The 11,237-nt window shown below is 38.1% G+C and overlaps 1 protein-coding gene across 1 annotated transcript; it reads left to right on the top strand.

Annotated features, from left to right (window-relative positions):
• Positions 1-3,020: 3,020 nt before the first annotated feature.
• LOC137294234 (uncharacterized) lies at positions 3,021-7,062 on the top strand. Its single transcript, XM_067825232.1, has one exon. It carries the CDS (start codon positions 3,143-3,145, stop codon positions 4,514-4,516), a length of 1,374 nt encoding a protein of 457 aa, XP_067681333.1. The 5' UTR covers positions 3,021-3,142; the 3' UTR covers positions 4,517-7,062.
• Positions 7,063-11,237: the final 4,175 nt, after the last annotated feature.

Here is an 11,237-nt window from a genome sequence, read left to right as displayed (position 1 = left end):
CTGTACAATGTGTGCAAAAACTGAACCAGTTCTAGCAAAAGATGAAAGTTGTGTGACTACATTTAGTTCCTCTCAGTTGACCTGTGTCACCTGTTGCCATGACCTGTTTTTAGAACTACAAAGAACTTTCACCGCCATTATACCCATTCTGTTTACGACCAAGACTGAGGTTGCGGTGTAAGGTGGACAAAGAGACGTATATATAGTAAATATAAGCTTAAGTATTCGACAATCATATATAACAATCATGTGACCTATATTTCTATAGAAGTTGGAGCTATATCTGGAAGCTTTTTCACCATGACCAATATTTTTCAGCATCAAAGCGCGTGGGCGGGGCCCTGTCAAGGTATTTGTAATGTCATTGCATGTCAATAAAATTCACTGTGTATATGTGGCATTCCGTCTACACCATATATCTGGTATCTGGTATCTGGTATCATCGCTGATTTATCGCATAGCATGGTTCCAATCACAGGATTTTGTGGTCTGGTTCAGACTCGATTTGGTTACAGACATGGTTAAACTGTAATACTGTTGAAACGTATACTAGTATATATATATATATATATACTCATGATATAGTCACAATTGTACAATCGACTTCTAGCAGAGGTTTCGTGCTTGTGAATGTGGAAAAGGTTTTGTCGCTTCTATATTTCAACACCGAGGGCGAATTAATAGTGTTTATATAATATGTGTATTCAAAACTAATCAAATCGACAGGGTACAGATAATGTATAGGGTGTCATCATACCACATTCTCCGGTACCAACACTATACCATTTCTGTAGTGTATAAAATGAAAATGTATTGAAAGTATAGCGAGTGAGTGAGTATAGTTGGGCGCCGCTTTTAGTAATATTCCAGCAAATTCGCCGGGGAACACAGCAACAGACTTCACAGTTTGTATGAAAGAGAATAACCGAACCCACCAATCGTAGTGAAATTGAGAAAAACAGTGCAATACGTTAAAGTGTACTTTTTGAAAGGCGTTTAGAAGATTCACGAACGAATACATGACACGTTTTATGAATACCAACTTCTTTTACTTTTTACACGACCCTCCAGCTCTAATTCTTGCGCCTTCATCAGGCGAATGATCAGTTAAAATGTGGCAGCTTAACGTCATATTTAAATGAGTACAAACGCCATATCCATTTTATGTGATGATTGAATACAACAGGAACACTTAAAGAACGCCTCCATGTTAACTTAACCAAATGGGGCACCTAAAAGATGTCTCGGTTGAACAAGATGGTGGTCGCCACTCTCTTTCTCACACACACACAGAGAGAAATAATTGTAAGAAACTTGCCAGAGATGTTTACACAAGCTAGAGGAGATCCCGAGACTTTGTTATTTGTAGACAGTTGCTGATATAGGTACACACAGATATATACGTTCATTGTCCTTAGAAATTTACTTTAAGTGATGTGTTGACACGATCGACGCTGAATTAGTCCCTTGGTCTCTCTGGTCAAACCCTAGTCCCTAATACATGGCAGCGTTAGCAATTAACTCCATGAGATGTCTTTCTGCCTTAATGGAGTCGTGGTTAGTATTAATAGTTTAAATGGGGCTAGGTGTGGATTTGAGCTATATGTTGACTTTAATTGTAATAGGATACTAGGGAACTTATGGAATTCGTTCTGATTGTAAAAGCTTAAAGTTTAAAGCTTTCCGATGCGTGTTCTTCACGAAATCTATTTTCTTGCAACTTTTTGTGGACCGTAAGCCTTCCACGTACCCCGAAATAGTAACTTCAAGCGGTATTGCAGACAATGAGTGAGTTTAGTTTTAACTAGCTATATTCCAGTAATATCACGGCTGTGGACCCCAGAGGTAAGCTTCACACATTATACCCATGTTGGGAGTCAAACCAGGGTCTTCGGCTTGATGAATGAAAAGTATCAGTCTGTGGTATATAAGAATTAAAAGTTGTCGAAAGTTCTTTAGTCTTGGTTTGTTATTTTACTCGTTATTTATTTATCTAACACAGTGATCTTATAGCGGCTTGTCAATAATCAAGGCTGGACCAGACAATCTAGTGATCGATATCATGAGCACCAACATGGGTACATTAAGACATTGACAGCCGAGTCACTGTCTGCTGAAACAAATATATACTCATGATATGGACACCTTTCTACAATCGACTCTGCATTTAGCAGAGATTTCCTATTAATATGGAAAGTGTTTTGTCGCTTATATCTTTCTACACCTAGGGCGAATTAATAGTCTATTTATAAAGTGCATGTTAAAAAATAACCTTTTCAAATGGATATCTGTAAGATGTGTAGATTAGCACGCTGTGAGACGAGTTACCGATTCTGAAAACCATATTCACCCCTTACCATAGAAATTTCTTAAGGAATTGGGTGCAACCCGATTACCTAAGTGGGTTATAGTTTCAGAGAATCAGTTTTTCACCAGATCAGATCCGTTAGTTCATGTGTCATCTTCAGCTGAGATGTATCGCGGTAGGGTATCCTAGTGGTTGAAGTGAACGCTCGTCACGCCGAAGACCCGGGTTCAATCCTCACGTGGGTACAATGTGTGAATTCGGTGTCCCCGGTCGTGATATTGCTGGACTATTATTAAAAGTAACGCAAAACTACACTCACTAACTCCAGGTGAGATTTAGCATTCTTGCAGGTTCATTTTCACGTTTCATTGGCCGTGACAATTTCATGGAACAACATATCCTAATCTGATAAATCAGGTCAGCTGACCCTGAAAGAGTCGTCTCAGATGTTTACAACACGATAAACCAATCGGAATGGTATGATGTGTAAACCTCGCTGTGTTCATTCCCAACATTAAATATCTATTTTCATAAATACCAGGTGAGACGTTAAAAAAGGTTATTAAAATAGACTGCTTTAGAAAAATACCAGTTGAGTAAATTAGCAGCGCAGACGCGCGTACTAACTAAACCGGTTTGGCAAGAGACTCGAGCAAGCGGAGAATACTTAACGAGAGGCGGCCTTGTGGCCGCGACACTCGGCTGAGCCTCTGCTTGTGTATTCATTGATTCAAGCTATAGTTATTGAACTAGATCTGCAGTCACGCTTGTTGCCAGCAGTCGAGGGAGGAGAAGAGCACAGCGAATGCTGGCCGGACCAGTAGCGTTTACATCATGTCTGCTACCCTCATCCAGAAAAAAGTCAAGTTCTGTGGGGTCTGGAAACCTAGCTCGAAAGCTTCCAATGACGCGCTGTTACGGCAAATCAGTGTTCAGTTTCTTGAGAAGAAAAGCCTGGTATCGAATTATCAGCTTTGTGAGGACGGTCTGAGGTTACATGTAATACAAGAGAATGGACGGAAGGGGTCGAGGAAGTCGGAGAAAATCCCCTTCACTGGGATTCAGGATATATGTGTCAACAGGTACAACTCTACCTGTTTGATGACTGTTTATGTTGATGCTCAGAGGAGGTCCAACTACTTAGTGTGCCGATGTGAGAGTGAGCATGATGTGTCGCAGATTGTGCTTGCGTTCAAGGACTACAAGAAATCCCTAGCTGGAGAGGGTTATAAAATAGATTTAGTGAAACCGCAGGGTACAAATTGGACGCTGATGCCAAAACATGACAACGTCCACGTGAATGGTCACTCGGAGATGTCGTCCGATTCTGGGGATAACGTGGATGGTGGGAGGCGGCGGGATATTGTCACACACAACGGCATCGCAGGGTCCGAGCATCAATTGAAAGTGGAGGTTGCCACAGAGACGTTTGAGCGTGAACCGTGCGAGATTGAAGGGAGGCCTGGATTTAGTGTGGCGGTACAAACCAACTTTGGTGATGTGGACTCTGACCGAGAGTCCATGATATCATCCACTTCTTACCGCTCCCTGAAGGACGAACTGCTTTCCCTGTCACAAGAAATTCGTGAGATTAAGTTTCTGTTGGAAAAGACGACCGGCATCAGCACGGCGGAATACTTCAAAAAAGACCTAACCCCAAACGGAGGTCCGGACCAGCGGAAATATTTACCTGTGCCTGTAGACGAACTGGAACTTCCGTCGCCAACAGACAGCGCCAACAGTGCCGACAAACGCGTCAACTTTGACATGCCAGACCATGACATCCGAAGTTTTGGGGTCCAGACCGAAAAGGGTCAACGGAAAGGTTATTACACCAAACGCACTGGACGTTCGGAGGTTAGGGCTATGCACCCTGTCCGAGGAACAGCGAGGCACCGGAGTAGTTCCAGCAGCTCTGTTCCAAGAAGTCCCGGAAGTATCGGACGTTCGGGGGGCAATGATGTTTTCGACGTGTCGTCTCACGAACGTGCAGTGTATATCAGGGGTTCTGAACAGCATGTAAGGTCAGGATATACCACGACAATCGAAAGACCCATAGAGGATGTGTATTCAAGGAATTTTAGGAACCCAAGAAAGAAGATTGTGGTTATGCCAAGTGGCCATGCAACGATGCCAGCCTTACGTAGGCCAAAAAGTTCATCGTATTCATCGTCCATGAACGACCTTGAGGACTCTCAAGCATTTTAGTGAACGAGTAACTGTTATGGAACTGCATTTTGTCAGACATGTTTCTGAATATATCTTCCCGTTTTCCAGATGAGCGTTGACAAATGTTGGTCCATCTGTTGATTTTGTTGGTGAAGAAAACACACTGATGACGATTTGGAAAAAAGTGACTGTTCATGTTTTGATTTACACGAGGAAACGCTTTAGATTCTGGAGGGTGTGGATGCGACATGAGATGTGGACCAGGACATGGATCCGAATGTGAACGAGGAGAATGTTGACCAGAGTATGAATCCGGATGTTGACCGGGACGGATATGTCATGATACTGTATATAAAATAACTTGTATATATCAATATATACGGTGCTCATAACAGTTAATACGTGCCTTTGCAGATATTACTTACATCATATAAGTAAGCATCACAGCTTAAGGTGTACTGTGACATCCTTAACACAGTTAGTGCCATATTTGTAACATACTGGACGCCGTATGCAGAGACAGGTCTGGATAAGCATAAAGCGTTGTACACATTTTTAAAAAAAGTATACGTTCTTATGGTCACACATATTTATGAAATTTGTGCACAGAGCATACGAGATTTGGTCAGGTTGATATGAATATTTTCGCCAAAATGTACATAACACGCCAAGTATCAGTAATATGTATGCCACTGCAGACTGACTGATGGTGGAGTGTTAAGCGAAATAGCATGTGCAATTCTGCATTCCGACGGTCAGTAATATGTGTAACCTTATTAACAGAGCGTTATAAATATGTATAACGTCAAAAATATTTTCTTGAGACCAAGTGCAAAGTGTTTTGGAAAGGATAAAGCTGTAAATTCCGGTTCCAAATGCCAGTAATAAGTACATCATGTAGAATTGTGTTTTATATCTGTACACTGTACACACGGTCATATAAATGATACAATGTATGTACAGCGTTACAAGCAGATATCCGGCAATGTGTACAACATTATATGCTGAGGGTAAAAAAATATATACAAAGTTATACTAATAGTTTATGAAACTTTACAAAAACTACACAGATAGTCATAAAAGATGTACAACATGACGCAGAGTTTAATTAAGGTTGCATGTAACTGTGAGTAGAATTGTAAGTAATTGTAGTTCTAAGGTACAACGTTACAAATATATTTTCAGAAACGTGTACAACGTTGTACACAGTAGTGCAGACACCGATCGTGAGAAACTTATAATTGTGACCAATCTGATGTATATGCAACACTACATACATGCATGCACAGTTTCATATGTAATGTAAGAATACCTACAACACGGAAAATATCCTGTTACACATATACAGAACTCATACACTTAATGTAAAGAGATGTAAACAATGACATATCATATCAAGAATTGTATACAACGTCACGCATATAATTAGTCAAAGGCAAATAAGTTCACTTGCGTAAGAACGATAACTCTTCCTTGAAAAGACAGAAAACTGTGTTATTCATTTTTATGACATGTTTGTTACCTGTCAGACTTACAGTGTGATTCGTTTAGGTAGAAAGCTATTTCTCGCCAGTATATATTATATACATATACATACCTGGAGATTCCATACTGCGGAATACTGTGATAATATTTACCTATGGACAAAGTTAAATTGGAGAATCCCTTGGAGTTGTCTGCCCTTGGTGTGATACAGTCTCAAGTCTCAAGTGAGGTTTTGTTATTGTTTTCTCGTGCCATGACCATAGGTGAATGATCTTTATGAAATATTGTTAAATATTTATTTCAAGTTCCTTTACATCATTACTACGTGTACATATCATACATTAAACCTGTTTTTGACATGAATCATATATATATTCCAAACTGACGTCTGTTTCATTTTGTGGTGGTAAAGACCTCCAGAATGTTGATAGAAGAAATTATGTTCTTGCGTTTGTTTAATGAAACATTCATTTATTATCTCGTTTCGCGGAAAGAAATAAATGAATGATTTCTCACTCAAATGTCATATGACAATTACAGTTATTCATTGTGAGTATTTCGCTGTTGAGTGTTTCGCTATGTTAACGAACTGCTGTATATTTGAAACTCACTAAGAAATGATCTTATTATCTATTATGATATTACTTCATGTAATATTTATCTTCAGTCACAGTTACCATTAAAATTTAAAAGGCAACTAGTTATTATTGAAATAAATCAAAAGAATCATAATGATATTAAAACGTATTTGCATGTTTTAAACATTTACCAAGAGTATGTGCATGTAAATATGTATTTAATAATATCTTGTCATTTTCCCGTGTTTGTAGATGTGTGCCTGCCTTTGGCTATCTGCTTTCACAATATTGACAGTACTGCAACAAACCCATGACAAGTGACATAATGATACAATATTAGTTACCCTGTTCAAAGTGACTTAAACTTCAAACATTGGTTAACCATGAGTACACTATGAGTACGACCATCATTATTGTGTACAGTACATCCCAATGTGTATCTATAAGCAGATCCCATGACTATTTATTTATAAATGTACTATATTTTTGTTAAATGAAAGCTAATAATATTTATCTCATTATTAGAAACTTGTTCTGTTCTGTTTTCGTAACTGAATCGTGTATTTATATCACACATGTGGACATGTCTGTTTACATGAAAATGTAATCAGCGTATAATACTGTTATGACAGTAGTCGTATGCATAATACACCGTACTACTCCACATTGGGGATAGCTTTTTGTCGCTCCACGTTGCAAAAAATGCTAAGTCTTATGTATGTTTAAATACAATATTTCTGCTCATCCCTATCAGACGTTGAACAGCATAAAAAATTAATATCAGCCATTGTTTAAGTCTTCAGTAAGTCACCTCCGTTATTAAACTATTGTTAGGCTTTGTGGTACATCGTACATAACGACTGGTCGTTACAAGTAAATGTACTTTATTACAAACGTCATGCGCTTTAAATTGATGTCCCGTGCAGTTCTTTTTTGTTAAATTATATCATCTGCTCCCGAATTATTTCAGGTAGACATCTGACTATCTGGTATCATCGTTGTTTTATAGTAATTCATAAACACATGCTCTGTCATCGTATCGCATGGTGACATTCACCGGATTGTCTGGTTTAGACGCGATTTGTTTATAAACAACATCATACAGCTGCAATACAGCTGTAATACAGCTGAAACAAATACATACGCACGTTGCTTTAGGCCAAGATTTCTTATGGATGTGGAAAGGATTTTGTCTCTTCTAGTCCAGAGTAAAAACGATAAACATCTATTATATTTTAGGACTCTACTATTTCTAAATGCTTGAGGCTGTACCCGCATACTTAAAATTAAAATTACTTATGCTTAAAATTATGGCTATGAACCCAATGGCTATGAACAATTCACAGATGATGAGAGTAGTTTCCACGTTTACACAAATGTACGGAAGTAAAGCATATTACACATTTCATCAAATTCTGCAAATTGAGACAGGCATATCCATAAAACAAAAACACGAAATTCAATAAATTTAGAACTTGATATCTGCACTTGATATTCATAGCCCATATTTGCTGTGTATCGACCCATCTCGCCTCAGCATCTGGGAACTAAGCATTGTTTGTTTTACTCAGTATGTCAATGACATATCTGATACATCTGTCTGTATCACAATTAGATCAATGATCACGGGGAGAAACAGGATACTGTGTTGACAGTTCCCTCTGGTCTTCACAACACAGGTTCTGTAGAGCGATGTACACATGCTATCGGTGTGGTCTTTTTATAGTGGATTATCCCTGCTACAATATGTTTTCAAACAAGACTACATTAATTGCATTAAGTATGTTAAAGCTGTAGTTAGAATGATAAAATGGCACCGATTACCTGCAACACTTCCGATTTTTAAAACTGTATGCATTAGTTTGCAGTGACCAATTAGAATGAATACAACGTATTCCTTAACAAGACAAACAATTCAGTTTAGCTTTTGATCTGAATCACGGAACCACAAATTTATAACTGCCTACACATATCGATATTTTTGTAAGTTTTATAATATAAGAGTCATGACAAAACTTACACATTTCATTTTATTGCGTATATTCATGTGGTCTTTCTTTAACCATAACTACAGACTTGCATGATATAATGTTTAAGTAATTTAAACATTCCATTTGAAGCCATATGTTCTGTACCTGTCACTGTCTCATCAAATGATGCTAAAAAGGTACTTATTATTACCGTGTCTTTTCTCCCCAAGGTGTAGTAAAACATTTGGCCTGGTCAACTCAAATGTTAAACTGCGGCATGGTATGTGGACTCCCACCATACCACCCACTTTAGTCCGGACCAATACCAGCAACTAAACACACTCGCATGTACAGCAACTGCTGTCGTTTTAACCGAAACAATCCATGATTGCAACCAATTTCTATACGATCTAATATTTAACACACATAGAGACACCCTTGAAACAAGTCGCCACAATATGGTTGAAGTAATGCAACGTGCAATGTAAACTCACTCACTCACTCTTTAAAACAAGGTACAATGTGCGACTAAAGGTTGTTCGTTAACTTGGAAGGGTGTGAACCTTTCCACGAACATGTTATTTTGTAACAATAATTCCTAAAGTGCTCTGATATTGAACAAGAAGTTTTCCATTTAAGCAGGTTCTATTTTACACCACGAGTATAATTACAAGAAAACAAAATGAAAAATAATTAAAAAATAACAATGTAACATGTCTGTACTATAATGTGTAAAAAATAACTTCCTCAGGCAAAAATGTATTTTTGAAAATAAAACGCCAGTGAACAAGAGTACGTAATTTTGAACATCCTCGGAAACAAAATCAGTATAAATGTTTGAAGGGAAAATAGCTGTAAATAGATCACTAAAAGTCAATGGTGACACCAGGTGTTCACGTAAACAAGAAGCATGCCCTACTGGCAGCACCTGCCATGAACACCATTTGTCCCCAAAAGTAAATATTCATAACTTAACGACCCTCTGCAACCGCAGTATCTATTGTGAACTTTTTCAGCAAGGAAAACACTGGCTTCTCCCAACAGAATATAATATCTCCACTTCGTCAGTTTATGTTAACAAACTGACAGATAAAAGTCAACTTTTCTGTGTGACAGAAGTCACATACACGCCTTGTGGCGTACTTAAAGCCATGAGAACTGACTCAGTACCCTCATAGCTGTCATACAGTTACTGGTTAGGCCATGCTTGAGGGAGAAATAAGTATAGGCTTTTAAAACATGAATATATAATCACGGTCCTAAATATATAATTGTATACCTAAAAAATGATTCATTACAAAGGGAGAAAATATTATAATAATACATTTCAAACACACGTTTATGTGTGATAAGAATTAAGGCGTTCAGAAAGGTATTTTCAAGATATGTACATCGGGATACACCCTGTGTAATTGGTGAAATGATACGTACGTATACAGGAACATAAATATAATGATGTAAAGAGCTGAGTGGGGCCATAAAAGAAATGTTGACAAATCTAAAAGACGCCATCTCTCATCTGACGTTACATGACTATATGGTAGTGTATTTCTTCCTCAAATTAGACGAGATGTTGCAGACATTTAGTTTCCTGAATACATTATGATATTCATAATGAATATTGATGAATATGGACACACACAATTTTTTTTTTCGTGAAAACATTCTGTAGCACTCCGTCATTAGTAGGTTGATAATACAGTGTAGCGTTACGACAAGTCGTATCATTACGAATGATAACTTGATCGGAACCCGTGTCCAACGGAGTTGTAGGGTCACATGGTGGGCCTTTCTTTTTATGCTTCTTTAATGGGTGTCCGCATCATTTGGAACGCGTTAACATGGATGCACCTTCTTTTACTTGTATTTTTACTTTCAATAATGAGGTTTTGAGGTTTAGCTGATTTAATAGGAAACGTCATTCACTGATCACAAGGACATTATTCTAGGTGTATGGATATATTTTATCGTTAAAGAACAACTGAATAACCAATTTCTTCCCATTGATTTACCTACCTAAACTTCAGCTTACCTGTTGCCAGCCTCCGAGCATTATGGAGGGGAGAGATTACAGTTTTACGCCGCTTTTGGCACATAATAGGTCCCGTTGTACCGTAGTCAACTGAACCGTTGTTCATAACATCAGTCACTAGTTTGCCTCGTCCATGTTTTCACGTTTCTCATTTAACAACAAACAAACAAATGATGTGTTTGAATACTGAATATGTTCACAAGAATGCAGTATAGAGACTATTACATTGACAAGTGTTTCATTCGACTTATACGAAACGAGTGTGTAATATTGAACTGTTCAGGCGAGAGCATAATTCACATAATTTTGTTCACGAGTTAAGTCATTATGACGCACATGATCGATGACGTCACGTTCAGTTGTTTAATAACGTGAGAGACGACGTAAGGCAGAAACCCGTGTTGTTAAGCAACAAGTGATATATGACACTGACTATGATTCAGCGTATGGATAATTATTGTAAGTGTCATTTAGGGCAAGGACCGCTTTGTAAAAGCCCGTGATGTATTGCATGATGTTTGTTTTGTCATTTGTTAATATGACCATATTATGAGTGTACTTCTATGAATGACTGTATACATAGCATGTGTTTCTATTAGACATTTGGACCGTGTGAACAGGTTACCTGTATGAAGAGTGACAATAGCGCCTGTGTTGCCTGATGTACCTGCATAGTTACTGCGTCAAGGGGTTTA

This window comes from Haliotis asinina, chromosome 1 (genome assembly GCF_037392515.1).
Source record: "Haliotis asinina isolate JCU_RB_2024 chromosome 1, JCU_Hal_asi_v2, whole genome shotgun sequence".
In the NCBI taxonomy this organism is placed as follows: Eukaryota; Metazoa; Mollusca; class Gastropoda; order Lepetellida; family Haliotidae; genus Haliotis; species Haliotis asinina.
Note: the sequence above shows the minus strand (reverse complement) of the source record. Positions and strands in the feature narration are given on the sequence as shown.